At 48.9% G+C, this 15,204-nt stretch overlaps 1 protein-coding gene across 1 annotated transcript in view; it reads left to right on the top strand.

The window, feature by feature from the left end:
• The first annotated feature begins 3,553 nt into the window (after positions 1-3,553).
• The window catches only part of TG (thyroglobulin), a 240,320-nt gene continuing 228,669 nt past the window's right edge, over positions 3,554-15,204 (top strand). Inside the window, exons 1-5 of the mRNA XM_076005003.1 lie at positions 3,554-3,662; positions 4,661-4,769; positions 6,184-6,281; positions 7,918-8,121; positions 9,582-9,741. Coding sequence (XP_075861118.1) covers positions 3,596-3,662; positions 4,661-4,769; positions 6,184-6,281; positions 7,918-8,121; positions 9,582-9,741 — 638 coding nt within the window. The 5' untranslated portion in view covers positions 3,554-3,595. The remainder of the gene's footprint in view (positions 3,663-4,660; positions 4,770-6,183; positions 6,282-7,917; positions 8,122-9,581; positions 9,742-15,204) is intronic.

Here is a 15,204-nt window from a genome sequence, read left to right as displayed (position 1 = left end):
TCACATACTGTGTCCACAGTTTTAGGTATACTTAGTAGGAGGGGTATGGGGAAGTATTTTTACTCCATCTTTCTGGGCAGGGAAATCAAGTACCAGCAATTTTTATTATTGCCCTGGCAACCCAGAAGGAGGAATATAGCTTTGGGTCGCTGTATATATGGGAGAGGAGGATAAGCTGTCCACAGCAGTAACTTGGGATGCAGCAATGTGGTGGCAGGCTGGAGTCAGGGAGAAGTCACTGGTAAGCAGTTCCCTGTGGCAGGTGACAGCTGATGAATGAACGTTGGAATCAGTGGTGTCTGATGATCCATTTGAAGCAATTTCCTTCTCTGTATTCCAGTTACTCAGCATTTCCTCCCACATCTTTAGTAAGCACTGATTGTATGCAGCACCCTGGTAGCACAGAATGAGGGATATGGAGGAGAAGGTTATGCAGCTGTGTTTGGGGCTAAGGAGAGTGAGGAAGGTGGTGGGTGAGGCCAGTGATGAAGGGCCTGCCAGAGTGATGGAGGCCTGACTCATTAGCATCTGTTGAAGACAGAGCAGGACATGGCCACGTAGAGTCACCTTAGGAGCCTCATGGTCTCAGAGGTCAGTGGAGAGGCAGTGAAAGCAGGGACAAATAGCTGAGTCATTATGAGAAAGAGAGTTTTGTGGTGGAGGAGGTGACACATCGGCTTAGTTTACTCGAAGCTCACCGCTCTGTTGCTGGGGTGAAGAGAAGCACCTCTCCTCTTGAGTGTGGAGGGAAGCTCTTTGCATAGATTCTGAAAGAAGCTCCTGCAGTTCTGGCCCACTGAGTGCTCTTGCTCCTACACACTCCAGACTCCCTGCTCTTCTTCAGGTGGGGTCTGAAGTGGAGTCAGGTCACAGGCCTGCCATTCCTCTCCCTCCAAGTGCCTTTCACGCCAGCAATACCCTAGCCTGCTTCATGGACCCTGAGCTCAGAGTTCCTAAAGCATCAAACCCAGTGGAGCAGAGACGCTCTTGGTATGGGCCTGGGCGGTTGCTCCCCAGGGGCCAGGCCAGCGAGAATGACTCAGTACCAGCCAACCCGTGCAAGCTGGGCACATGCATTTCGGGGCAATGGGAAGCATAGAGAGTGGGATTTGTGATAAACCTCTAACCATGTTCCACTTTCTCTAAGATTCGTTTGCTTTAGAAACCTAGAAATGGAGAAACAACAAGGGGCTGCACAATGTGATGCTTATTATGTTCCTGGAGTGGAAAGGCTGCTGCTGGGTTTCCACAGCATGGGGTGACCTTGGCCCACACAACAGGGCAGCAGACAGTTCCTCCTCTGTCCCTCCTTGTGCAGTAAACACCAGCACATCTCCCTACATCACCTTTGCCTACCATCTAAGTCTTAATCTAAATTGTTATCTCCTACTCCCCAGGGTGAACCCATCCCTCTGCCCATGGAGCCTGTGGAGCACCTGTATGGTGAGTTTCCATCCCAGCCGTGAGGCTGTATTTCAGAGGACTGTCCTCGCGGCTGGTGAAGAAGCCCCAGGGATGGTCAGTGGGGAGGGAGGCTGCTGTGGTTGGCTAGTCCAGAGTGGGGGGCCTGGAGATGGTGGGAGGGGCAGACCCAAGAAATGAGAATGAGCAGACTTGAGGGGAGAGCTAGGAAGTGCTCAGGGCTGTTGGCACAGAGACAGCCGAACGACAGTGTCCAGAGACGTGTGGCCGTGCTTGGTTTGGGAAGTGTTGAATTTGAAATGTCCTCAGCATGGTCCTGAGCTCCACGAAGAAGTCTGGCTGAAGACTGAGCTATGCAGAGCTGAGGTTCTTGCCTGGTTTTAATCCCACACCCTGGCACTTAAAATGACTATCATGTTTTACTTTCATAGTTGTGTCATGAACTTAACAATGATGACAGTACCTATTACTGGCCGAGTTGTGTCCCTCCAAAATCCATATATCGATTTCCTACTCTCAGTACCTCAGAACGTGTCTGCATTTGGAGAAAGGGCCTTGAAAGAGGCAATTAAGCTAAACTGAGTTCATTAGGGTGGGCCCTAATCCCATAGGACTGGTGTCCTTATTAGAAGAGGAAATTAGGACACAGACACACAGAGAGGAAATACCATGTGAGGACACGGGAGAAGACGGCCGTCCACAAGCCAAAGAGAGAGGCCTCAGAAGACACCAACCCTGCACACATGTCCATCTCTGGCTTCCCGCCTCCAGAACTGTGAGAAGTCAATCTCTGCTGTTTAGTCCCCCAATCCGTGATACTTTGTGATGGCAGCGGAAGCAGACTAATGCAGTAGCCAACACTGGATTCTTATTATATGTCAAATACTGTTTTAAGCACTTTACATATTTGAGCACATTTAATAGTCACAGCAACCCCATTCGTAGTAGGCGGTACAGTCCATTGTGCGACAGCTGTACTGGCCCCTTCGGCTCCCCCAGGTGGGGAGCACACCCCCCCACGCCCAGCCTGTCCTCCTGCCCTCTCCTCTGCCTGGAGCAGTAGTCCTCCAGGTTCTTAGGTCTCCACCCCAACCCAAGCCCCTCCCCCTACCTGTCACCAGCCACTGACCTGCGGGGTTGTCATTACCTGGCACGATGGCATTGGCAAAATAAGAGTCAGTAATGATAATAACTGCTAGAGGTAATGGGCATGCACTCTTCAATGTCTCCTTTGTTCTCGTGCAGCCACTCTAACAAGTAGGGACACATTGTCATTCTCTTTCTAACTTTGCCTTTTAGAGAGAGAGGCTGGAGTTCAGGGAGGCTAGGTGAGTTTTCCCAGGTCACACAAGAACAGGAGTGAAGGAGGGAAGCGGGCTTGCTAGGGGAAACTGCACTGCTATGCAGGCTTTCTGTGGAAGGTGCAGTGCCTGTTCTCTGTCTGTGGTCGGCGAAGTCTGAAGTCCTGGGACAGAGAGGAAAGGAATGTAGATATGAGAATGAAAGTGTGTGTATTTGGCTTTTCTGCTGAAATTCTTATTTTCTATATTAATGAAGGCAAGATTTTGCCTGTTTTTTTCTCTCTACCATATCCTCAGTGTTTAAAATAGGCACCTGGTATTGTTGGACTCTAAAAAAATATTGGAGAAGGGAAGGAAGGGAAGGAAGGAAGGAAGGAAGGAAGGAAGGAAGGAAGGAAGGAAGGAAGGAAGGAAGGAAGGAAGGAAGGAAGGAAGGAAGGAAGGAAGGGAGGAAGGAAGGGAGGAAGGAAGGGAGGAAGGGAGGGACAGAGGGAGGCACTGAGGGAGAGAGGAGGCAAAAACGAAGGGATTGCTCTTCTCCCACAGTGGGCCTGAGCCTGTCACCCCCAAAGCTATAGAGCTTTGACCTTTGGCTGTAAAGAAGAATTTGAAGCCACCCACCCAATGCTCCCCACAGTCTAGACAAGGTTCTCTTGCCCCACTGGCCACACGAGTGTCCTCAGAGGGAGCAGACGCAGGTAGAGGGAACTCCTTGTGACCAGCAGAGAAAACAAGGTGGGGCACAGCCTGACCAAGTGCCCGTGGGTGGAGGCAGAGCCAGGGCCAGCAGCAGCTCTATAAAGGCTCCCTGGCTAGAGCATCTCTGGAGGGCAGTGGCTTCTACCCCTGCATCCCAGGAAGGGGCCAGGAAAATGGCCCTGGTCCTGTGGTTCTTCAGCCTGCTGGGCTCAGCCTGCTTAGTGTCGGCCAACATCTTTGGTGAGTTCTGAGGCCGTGGAGTCAGGGGTGGGGAGGGAGCTCCAGTGTCAGCCAGCTCTGCCCCAGGAACTTTGAATAGGTGCGATTTAATTTGATCCCCCAAATACCCAGATGTTTGGTTATTTGCTCCTTCCTCTTAAGATGAAGAGACAGAGGCTCAGGGAGGTGAACTGAATTGCCTGAGGTCACAGAGCTAGTGGTTGGTGGAGCAGAGATGGGAAACCTGATCTCCCTAATTCAATCCTAGCTTCCCTCACCCCACCCTGTTAGCGGGGTTTGCTATTGACCGTGGCTTTTTATCCTCCTAGCTATCCCAAAGTCTGTGTCATCTATGCAAGGTATTTAAGTAGCTAGCAGGTAGTAGATAAAGTAAACCTACCTGTGCAGTGAAATAGACCTAAATTCTACCTTGGGCTTAGCCACTTAGCCGTGGGACTTTCGGCAAAGTGCCAAGCTTTAGTTTCTTCATTAAAAAGGAAGCAAATGACACCTTATGATGCAGTTGTGATTTCTGAGTAAGATCTTGCATGTTACATGGGTTTTCCATGTAACACAAGTACATTATTAACTAATTTGTATTCCTACCGTGTGCCAGGAAGGTGCTACGACCGCAGGGAGTGGCTTGATGCATTGGAGGACAACGTCCTCAGGGTGTTCTGACCCGATCCAGTAGCGCGGGGGAGGGGGATGTGCAGTCCCCAGGTGGGGTTTGAAATCCTTTCCTTGCCAACTGCGTGACCTTGGGCAGTTACTCTCACTACCTGAGTCTTGGTGCCACATGAGTGACCTGGAAATGTTACCTGTCACCTCTCGGGGGAGTGCTGAGCATTAAGTGAGCTAACGCCACACTTGGAGAAGGGCGCCTGGCTGCCAAGTGCAAGTTAGGCTGTGACAGGTGATGACGATGCTGCTGGAAAGGCACCTGTGTCCCCCAGAGCCCGTCCCTGCCACTGGGGCCCGGGCCACACCCTCCTCTGAGGAGCCGCTCCCTTCCCCAGAGTACCAGGTGGATGCCCAGCCACTCCGTCCCTGCGAGCTGCAGAGGGAAAGGGCCTTTCTGAAGCAGGCGGACTACGTGCCCCAGTGCTCCGAGGATGGCAGCTTCCAGTAAGTCTGACTGATGTCACAGCGGACTCTCGGGGGCCTTAGATGCCCTACGGGGGTCAGACTCTCAGGGTCCTATGGTGCCTTCTCCCTTCTTCCCGAGCTAGCCCTTTCAACCCCTCTGTGCACACGAGACCTGGCCGCTGTCATTTGGAGGCGCCCCCTCTCGGTTCCCCAGGCTAGTGAGCACTGGACAACCTGCCTGAGCGAGCCCCGAGCCGTACGTCATCTTGCCCTGCCCACTGCCCACGCCCTTCCTGCTCTTCCTGCCAACACCGTTACCGTGATCTGACTGCTTTAATGACAGGTGCCTGTGGTGGGGGAGTGGCCAAATGGTCTGCGCCTTGGCGCCTCCCCTCCCCTTAGGATCCTCTTGAGAAGCTGGGGCGGAGGGAGGCAGAGGCCGGCGGCCTTTCCGGTCTGCAACCTCCCTCCCACCCCGCCCAGGCCAGCTCTCCTCAGTGAGCTCCTCTCTGAAAGGGGTATCCCAGCTGCCCTAACACAGACCGGGGGCCTGAGACTCTGCAGAAAGTGTGGTGATGATCTGAACAACTCTTCCCTGGCGAATAGATAGATAGGAATCCTTCGTAACGTGCCTTCAGTTGAAATTTCCCTGTGCTATTCCAGGGGAACTCCGTCTTTGTGACTGTTCTGGGAAACATCCATGGAACACCCTCCCCGACCCCGCTATCTTACATACACTCTTAACACGCCCGACTTCCCGGGAGCACAAAGAGGTGCTGCTAGTCCGGCCCCTGCTGGGATCTCTGGGGATTTGGGAGCAGCAGGGAAGGAGCTAATGAGGTGTCTCCCTTTCACAGGCCTTATTGAGGTTCCTAGTCTCATGTCTCTCATTCCGGCCACTTGCAGTGCCACGGCTGCCCAGCCCTCAGGAGGCTTTGCCTGTGCTGTTCCCTTTACCTGGAACTCCCATCGCCTTCTCACACCCCCTGACCGTCCCGCAGGTCTCAGTGCAGCCATCACCCCCTGGGGAGCCCACTCCTCGGCCTGGCCTGATCCACGCCCATGTGCTTCCCACTATAACCTGCTGCCATGGCCTCACTGGGTCCCCACACCCTATCCTCATAACGAGGACACTGCCTTTACCCTCTGCAGCCTCCTAACCACCAGGGGCACTGGGTAGATGTGGCTGAAGCTGTGTGTCCCGGGTGGGGCACTTGCTTCAGGGCTGGCAGGCTGGGTGGCCGAGGCGGGAGTAGGTGCAGGTGCCGGCCAGGCAGGAAAATATTGCCTTTCCTTTCTAAGTCAGCCACCGCCTCCACCCCACTCTCTCCCCAATTTAAATGAGCTGAAGCTTGGAAGAGTGGAAAGGAAGAAGGAAGGTGACCTGGGCGGGAACCAGGGTGTGGCTTGGGGAACCCATCGCAGAGTCACCTGCTGTGTCTCTCCTCCTCAGGACCGTCCAGTGCAAGAATGATGGCCGCTCCTGCTGGTGCACAGATGCTGACGGCACCGAGGTCCCGGGCAGCAGGCGGCCCGGACGGCCAGTGGCTTGTAAGTGTGAAAGGGGCACCAGCTGGGACAGGAGGGGCCTTGCTAGGATGGCTCAGATCCGGAAATACGCACTAGGCTTGGGTGGGTGACAGTCAAGTCTCCCCTGGGTGGCTGGCTCCTCCTCTTTGATTGAGAATGGCCCTTAAACACCAGGCAAGGCCCTATTTCCTACAGGACCTCTGTCATAATCGAATGAGACGATGGAGTTATTTGTCCAGCAAATAGCTACCAAGTCCCTCCCATGTGCCAGGCACTGTGCCTGGTGCTGAGAAAACAGTGGGGAATAGACATTAGAGTCCCCTGAAATCAGACAGTGGCCGTGGAGACAGGAAACGCTTTCTCAATGTAGTGTGAGGAATTTCCAACATTTGGGACTTGGGTAAAACCATCCAGTTACAATGATTATCATGTTGAGTAGTCAAAGAAACACAGTCCCCATTTAAAGCATGTCATAACCCTAAAACAAAGGTCAACTTAAGCCAACCACCTTAAAATGATGAAATCAAGCCTAAAACCAAAGCTATTCTTTGGTGGGTAAAAGCTCAGTTTGGGGCACTGGTTTTCTGAGGCTGGCATGGCTATCATGGGGTCAGGCTGGCTCTCCACGGTCCCCTGCTGCGTGGATGTGGCTGTCACACACCCTCTCTGGGCTGCAGTTCCTCCTCCGTGACATGAGTGTAGGATCTGCCTCATAATGACGTTGTGAGGATTCAAAACCCTTGTAAACACCAGGCACGTGGTAGGCATTCAACAGGTGCAATCGCCGTTAACGTCTTAGTCCTTTGTGTTGCTATAAAGGAATACGCGAGGCGTGGAAATTCATAAGGAGAAGAGGTGTGCTTGGCTCTGGGCTCTGCGGGCTGTATGAGAAGTACGGGCACCAGCATCTGCTCCTGGCGGGGGACTCGGGCTGCTTCCACTCACGGAGGAAGGGGAAGGGGAGCTGGCGTGTGCGCATCACATGGAGGGAGAGGAAGCAAGAGAGACAGGGAGAGCTGCCAGGCTCCTTTTAACAGCCATCTGCCCTAGGAGCTGGCAGAGACCTCACTAGCCTCCAAGGGGCGGCATCAATGTGTTCATGAAGGATCCGTCCCCATGACCCAAACACTTCTCGTTAGAGCTCACCTCCAACACTGGGGGACAAATTTCAATATGAGATTTGGAGGGGACACATATGCAAACTATGGCAGCCCACGTCCCTAACTCTGGTGCACCGGGAAGAAGGCAGCTGTATCTCCACTGTGCAGAGAAGGAGAGTGAGGCATGCATAGTGCAGCGGCTTCCCAGGGTTACGCAGCAGGCACGCGGAAAAGTCTGGATGCACACAAGCTCTGGGAAGGCCAGGCCCGGACTCTGTTCCCACCTCCCCTCCGCAGCTCCAGGGCTGTGGGGTGTATGGCTGATTGATGTGACACAGTGACATCGCCCTTTTCTGACTCAGTCCACGAGGTGCTAGAACAGTCTGAACACGAGGGAGGCCTGAGACTGCCGCCAACGCACTAAGGGTCTTCGGGCTGGTCGTTTCCCTCCCAGCTGTGTCCCTTGGGGAGGGAGCTGGAGTCTCAGTGGGTCCAGCCCCCTGGAAGTTTCTGGGCGGCACCACCTGACCACCTGACACTGCTCTTTGCACCCACAGGTCTGTCGTTCTGTCAGCTGCAGAAACAGCGGATCTTGTTGAGTGGCTACCTTAACAGCACGGCCACGTCCTACCTCCCTCAGTGTGGGGACTCCGGGGAGTACACGCCCGTGCAGTGCGACGTTTGGCGGGAGCAGTGCTGGTGTGTGGACGTGGAGGGCATGGAGGTGTACGGGACCCGGCAGCGGGGCAGGCCCCGGCGATGTGAGTGGCACTGAGCACCAGCCCCCAGAAGAGGGAGGGGTCGCAGGTCCTTTGGGGCCCCTGACGCCGTGGGCAGAGAGCTTGGCCCCTCGATGGGGAAAATGAAAGCGTTATGACGGGAGATTTTATTACTGCGAATATTTCCATTTAGTGGACAATCCACAAGCCTGGCTGATCATCGGAAACATAAACAGGATTTAAATGAGTGTTTGCAAGTCTCCTGGTACAGACCTCCTTAGTCACTGTTGGGGCCTCGGACTATGTGATGGTGGTCCCATAAGATTTACATGAAGCTGAAAGATTCCTGTTGCCTAGTGATGTCTTGATGGTCCTGACCTGTGTCCGCCAACACAGGGGTGTGTGTTCGGGTCTTAGTTTTTTTTTTTTTTTTTTGCAAAACAAGCTTAAGTCCGGGTGAGGTGGCTCATGCCTGTAATCCTAGCACTCTGGGAGGCCGAGGCGGGCGGATTGCTCAAGGTCAGGAGTTCGAAACCAGCCTGAGCAAGAGTGAGACCTCATCTCTAATATAAATAGAAAGAAATTAATTGCCCAACTAATATATATAGAAAAAATTAGCCAGGCATGGTGGCGCATGCCTGTAGTCCCAGCTACTTGGGAGGCTGAGGCAGGAAGATTGCTTGAGCCCAGGAGTTTGAGGTTGCTGAGAGCTAGGCTGACGCCACGGCACTCACTCTAGCCTGGGCAACAAAGTGGGACTCTGTCTCAAAAAAAAAAAAAAAAAAAGCTTAAAAAGTAAATAAATTTAAAAATCTAAAAATAGAAAAAAGCTTGTAAAATGAGAATATAAAGTATTTTTACACAGCTATAAAATGTGTTTGTGTTTTAAGCTAAGTGTTATTATAAAAGAGTCAAAAAGTTAAAATAAGTTTAAAAAGTAAAAGAGTTACAATAAGTTAAGGTTAATTTATTATTGAGAAAGAAAAATATTTCTGATAAATTTAGTGTAGTCTAAGTATACAGCATTTATAAAATCTGCAGTACTGTACAGTAATGTCCTAGGCCTTCACATTCACTCACCACTCACTCACTGACCACGCAGAGCAACTTCCAGTCCTGCAAGCTCCATTCATGGTAAGCCCCCTATATAAGTGTACCTGTTTTTTTGTAATCTATCCCTTTGCTATGTTTACATGCATGAATACGTGCCATTGTATTACAGCTGCCTACAGCACTCAGTACAGTAACATGCTATACAGGTGTATAGCCTAGGAGCAATAGGCTATACCACATAGCCTGCATGTGTACTAGGCTACACCACCTGGGTTTGTGTAGGCACACTCTACGATGTTCGCGCAAAGATGAAGTCGCCTAATGATGCATTTCTCAGAGCATATCCCTGTCATTAAGCGATGCTTGACTATGTATGCAGCTTGACTGCAGAAATATATGCACCCACTCATAGAGAAGAATTTAACATTTTTTTCCATTAAAATGTTTAGGTCCAAGGAGCTGTGAGATAAGAAACCGCCGTCTTCTCCACGGGGTAGGGGACAAGTCGCCACCCCAGTGTTCTGCTGATGGAGAGTTTCTGCCCGTCCAGTGCAAATTTGTCAACACCACAGACATGATGATCTTTGATCTGGTCCATAACTACAACAGGTGAGGGGACCAGGCTGCAAAGCTCACATGTTGAGCTGGGGGCTCGTGTGTGTCATACACAGGGCACGATGACAAATTAGGAGCTGCCTTACTTTCATGTGCTGCTGCTGGGCATCTGAATTACTGCAGCATTTTTAACAAAGCAAACTGGCAATTGCTATTAGATTAAAAAATATGCATACTCGCAGCCAGCCCATGGAAATGTAAAATACCACAATGTGAAGACCTAAGTACGAGGGTGTTTACTGCATCGTTTTCATTGTAGCATAAAACTGGGGAAAGACGTGATTGTGAAAAGGTGGATAACTGAATAAATGTGTATCGCCATAAATATTTATGCATCCATTAAAAAGAATGTATTAGAGCTAGAACAGTTGACTTGGAGATGATTCCACAGTGTGTTATGATAATATGATTCAAAATACAAAGTGCAGATAATACAATATGTGATTTACTTTTTAAAGAATAAATAAGCTAAAATATCCTTTATATATGCTTATACAATTATATGATGATGCTGGTGTCTGCACAGGACTAAGTGGGCTCCAAGGCCAATATGAAGTGGCACATACTGCGTTGTTATGACAGGCTGCTTTGAGGCTCAGGGCTGTTCTGCAGAAGGAAGAGTGGGCAGAAAGGGGTCAGCAGAAAGGGGCAAAAGACAGCACTCCCCAAGCAGGGATTGCATCGTATTTATGAAGTTTTGTAAACTGTGTGTATGTGTGCGCTTATAAGTAACTTTAAAGATTTAAATGACATATTTAGAAAGGGAGCTGCATTACAGATCCTGTCCCCAATAGCTGGGTAGCTTCTGGTTATCCAAGACAGCTACTTCATTATTGTAAAGGGCTCGTGCAGACTTCAGGTGTAATTGAACCATTCTGAGTAAACAGAAATGAGAATACTAGTCTGCAAATGCTGATATGAATTCTCTTAGAGAACTTGAGCCAACTTGAGCCTCTGCGTGGCTGGCTTCTAAAATAACCAGTTCCTTTCCCACTGTGAGAGAGGAAATTCTCATGGGCTGTGCCAGGAGGAGTTTCAGACTAGCAGCCTATACGTAGGATCTGTTCCTTAGACAGGTTTTGTTAGAGCTGCATAATATTTTTAAAACTGGGACCTTTTATTAGGTTATATACCCTAAGAAATTCCTATTTTTGTAGATAAAAATGTAGTTTGATATGTGCAGTTTTATATGTTCAACCTAAAACACTAAATTCTGAATTCCTTATTTCAAAGAACAAGGGTGGGAGGCTGTGCGCATTCACCCATGGCACCAAGAAATTGGGCTTGCACTGCCCTTTTTGGACCAAGGGCACACCCGTCTGTGCTCCGGGTCTGTCTGTGCTCTGTTGTCATACCCCTACCCACTCCACCCATCTGCATTACCTGCCCTGTCCTGGAGTGCTTGCCTTTGTGACCTGCATTCTGCCTCTGCCACTACTTAGCATGGTGGCCTGGCACTGACTCTCTCAGAGCCTCAGCGTTCCCATCTAGGAAATGTAGAACAATCTCCGCTTATTAGGTCATAGTAAAGATCCGATGAGACCCCATCTATGAAACCATTGCAAATTGACAAAATTGTAAATTATTCTACATCTGTAGGGAATTCTCATATATTGCCCAGTTTGGGCATATGTAGGTTGTAGGTTAGATCCAACCCCCTACCATGCCCCATGCCAGGCCTAGAGAATGGCCCCACCTGTGAACACATATAAATCTCCAACAGCCAGATTCACTGAATGCTCATTGATGCAAATTTATGAGTTCTCAATTTGAGTTCAGCTGAGTACTTACTGTATACAGGTAATTTTACATCTTTTTATTTACTTTAATACTTACAGAAATAATTTGATAATTGTCTCTAATATAAATTTGGGGACTCTAAAACACAGAGGTTAAAGAACTAACCCTAGGAAGCATAGTTAGTGTGTGCTAGAGCTGTCTGGATCCTTTTACTAAATCACACTACTGTGATGTGATTCAACTTTGTTGCCATACAGTGTATAGTACAGAGCTTGCACCCAGTAGTTCTACAATTGATGCTTACAGAATAAATAGGTGAATGCGTCCAAGAACTTTACAGGTGCCATGTTGAGGTTGAGGCACAATTCACAGCTACCTCCACCAGAGGGCAGTCTAGTTAAATGCAAAAGTTTAGCACTAAGCATTGTTTAAAACAAACACACAAAAATTTACTCCTGAAATGGGATCTTTTTCTTTTTTGTAAACAAGCATGTCTCAGAGAAAATTCTGGTTTAGGAAGGTCATAGGAAGGGTTGGATGTTGGTTATTGGAAGCCCAGCTGTAATCAGGGATTTTCTGACGCTTATGTGGGCCTGGGTAGTCTCAGGCCCAGTGACTCCTCTGGGCAAAGTGGACTGGAGCCACGGGAAGAGTCTAAGCTTAGCACCTAGGGTTGCCAGATAAAATAAGGGACAGCTAGTTACATTTGAATTTCAGATAATCAAAGAGCATTGTTTAGTGTAGGCAATTCCCCAATATTGCACCAAGTATTTTAAGCCTGGGATGGAGGTAAGGTATATCCTAGTCACTCTTGGACTTGGATTTCATAGAGAATGGTGTGGGGTGAGGGAGGAGCAGAGTGTGTGGGTACTGGGAGGCTAGTCCAGGTGGGAGACAGTGATGTGCAGTAGGTGGTGGAGAGGACAGCTGAGAGGTGGGAGAATTATTTACCAGGTGGAATTCACAGAGCTTGGTGAAGGGATATACATGGAGGATGAGGGGAAGATAGAGTCAAGGATGACTCCCCGGTCAGTTCTAGATGGATGATCAAGGATGAATTTGGAAAAGAAAAGCGACAAAGTTGGTTTTGGAATGTTGAATCTGAGGGTATTTCTTTGGGACACTCAAATGGGGAAGCGGCCTAAGGCAGTTGGCTTCCTTGCCTAGGGTCATAGGAAAGCTGAAAGTCTGTGGGCAGCTCATTTGCCAAACTGTTGTGAGTTCTTAATGTGCTAGGTTATGATTTGCACTGGAACTTGGCCATAGAGCTTATGCATTTGAAGTAGGTCCTTTTGACCTTGAAGAACCCCACTGCTCACTACACCTGTTTGGCCTGTGACTTCTAAAGTACCATGTTGTGATGGGGAGTAAGCTTTGCTAGTCCTTTCTGATGCATGACCCATCTCTTACATTGCCCTGGCCCAGCCTCAGGTTTTGGCCAAGCAGATTATAGGTAAAGGTCTTAGAAGCCTTTGAGCAGGACTGATGTCATTATACTAAGATTTTAGTGATTTGACTTAAAATTAAGTTAATTGGGTTCTTTATCAACCCTTGCCCTTAGTGATTAAACTCACTCAAACTTTTTAGCAGTCTCACCACAAACCGCTTAGCCACCCACACTACCCAGATTGTCCTGTGGGAAGGATCAGATGCATCTTAATAGATGGTGAAGGCGTATTGTAAGTGCAACATAGAAGGGATTGTATGGAGAAACCAGGTGCTATGTTAGGCTATGTTCCCTCCACAAAGAAGTACCCACTGTAGTGTAAGAGAAAAATCAAATACATGGCTAATTTATTAATCAACGACTAGATTTCTGGAGGAACTGCCCATGGAGATGCTAGAGTAGGAGTCCTCAAACTACAGCCCGCGCGCCACATGTGGCCTGCCGAGGACATTTATCCGGCCCACTGGGTGTTTTTGCCGCTGCTGCCTGTCCTGCTTAGCAGCCGACTTGTCCTGGGCCCACAGCGCGCATGTGTGGAATGTGCGCCGCACTCTCCAACGGCCCTCCAACAGTCTGAGGGACAGTGAACTGGCCCCCTGTTTAAAAAGTTTGAGGACCCCTGTGCTAGAGGATCTCACTGAATCCAGAGACATGCTCTGCACAGGAACAAGACCAGATGCCTGGTGGGGACCAGTGCTTCACAGTCTTGTCAGTAATTTCCCTGTCTGTAGGCTGGGTGCAAGCTCAGAAATGCCATCACCTGCCCCTCCACTGGCATTTCCTTTCTTGAGGACTCTTCTATGACAACCCTGAGAGTTTGCTTTTTATTCAACAAAAGGCAAGCATCCTTTTCCACTAGACAAAATACATACCATGTTTTATTTTTATTAAATATTGCATTGGTTTTATTTTCTTCTTTCTTCCAATTTTCCCAGAACAGGATATAAGTGGAAATTAGAGGAAATCATGAGGAAGGCATGATAAGGGTAGGAAATAAGAATAAGCAAGGCTAAGGTACACCCACATCAACTGTTCCATGAAGTTATAACAGATTTGCGAGGCTGCGTGTTTGTCTCTGAACTCCCTATATGACCAGAGAAAAGAGAAAATAGTCTAAGTTATTTGGTTTCTACCAGATAAAAATAAACTGCTTTCTCAGGGAAACGCAACTTCTTCTTCTATTGAAGATAAAGGAGACTTTGTTCCTCTGGTCCTCATAAAGGGGATAATGCCACGTGCCAGAGGGGACTACATGTCGTGACAATTTCCCGCTGCCCACAAGACCATCAGTTTCTTAAGGCCAGGGCCTGTGAGAAGCAACGGGCACAGCGTTTTCACGTACTGTATTTCAGTGACTAAGATTTTGGGTCCTGGCATTTTCTACCAGACAAGTACCTCCCTCCGTGACTATCAATCTCTCAGTTTTCCCTGTCTCCCACCTTGAAGTTGGAGGCATGTTAACCACCCTTCTAGACACATCGTCCACTTTTCCATCTGCTCCTGGTCAAATTGCCGTTCTTGGCTTTAGAATCGCACTGAAACTCACCTCCTTTGGGAGCATTCTTTGGCTATACGATAGGTTCCAAACCCACTTGGCCCGAGTATAAAGATGGAGTCAGGCTGCCCCGCTTTCCTCAGGACTTTCAGTTTGGTTTCAGGGGTTTGACTTTCCTTGGTTGACGTCAGGTAGGATATCGAATATGGAGAAGATTGACAGCACTGCAGAAGGCTTGTGCCCTGGTGACAGGAAATCACCAAAGACAACAGCAAAAGTGACAACTAAACATTGTAACAGTGCTCATTGTTATGCTGGAGGAAGAATCCAAAATTGATTGATGGTGATGTTGTGTCAGAAATTAGCCACAAAAATCATATTGTATCAAATTGAATTGTGGGAACACAGGAAATCGGGACAGTTTAGAGCTTGAACTCATTGTTGATTGAAGGGCAGGGCCCCCAGAGGACTGGTCTCACCCTTCAGCCCCCCGTGTTGTCGAAAGAGCACTGGAAGTGAATTTAGGAAAACTGGTTCCTGGGCTTGGCTGGTGATTTTGACCCAATCATGTCACCGCTCAGAATCTCATTTGTGAAATGGGGACTTTTAAAGGGTTGTTATGAGAATTAAATGAGGTAAAATATGGAAAGTGTTGGGGGTAGTGTCTGATCAGTACATATCACCTGTTATTATTTTTATGAGTAGTAATTAATAGTGGCACTCATATTAGCTCTTCTCATCACATACAGAATCAGCAAGGAGGGATTAAAGATGG

Source organism: Microcebus murinus, chromosome 7 (assembly GCF_040939455.1).
Source record: "Microcebus murinus isolate Inina chromosome 7, M.murinus_Inina_mat1.0, whole genome shotgun sequence".
Lineage (NCBI taxonomy): Eukaryota > Metazoa > Chordata > Mammalia > Primates > Cheirogaleidae > Microcebus > Microcebus murinus.
This window is presented reverse-complemented; position numbering and strand designations above follow the sequence as displayed.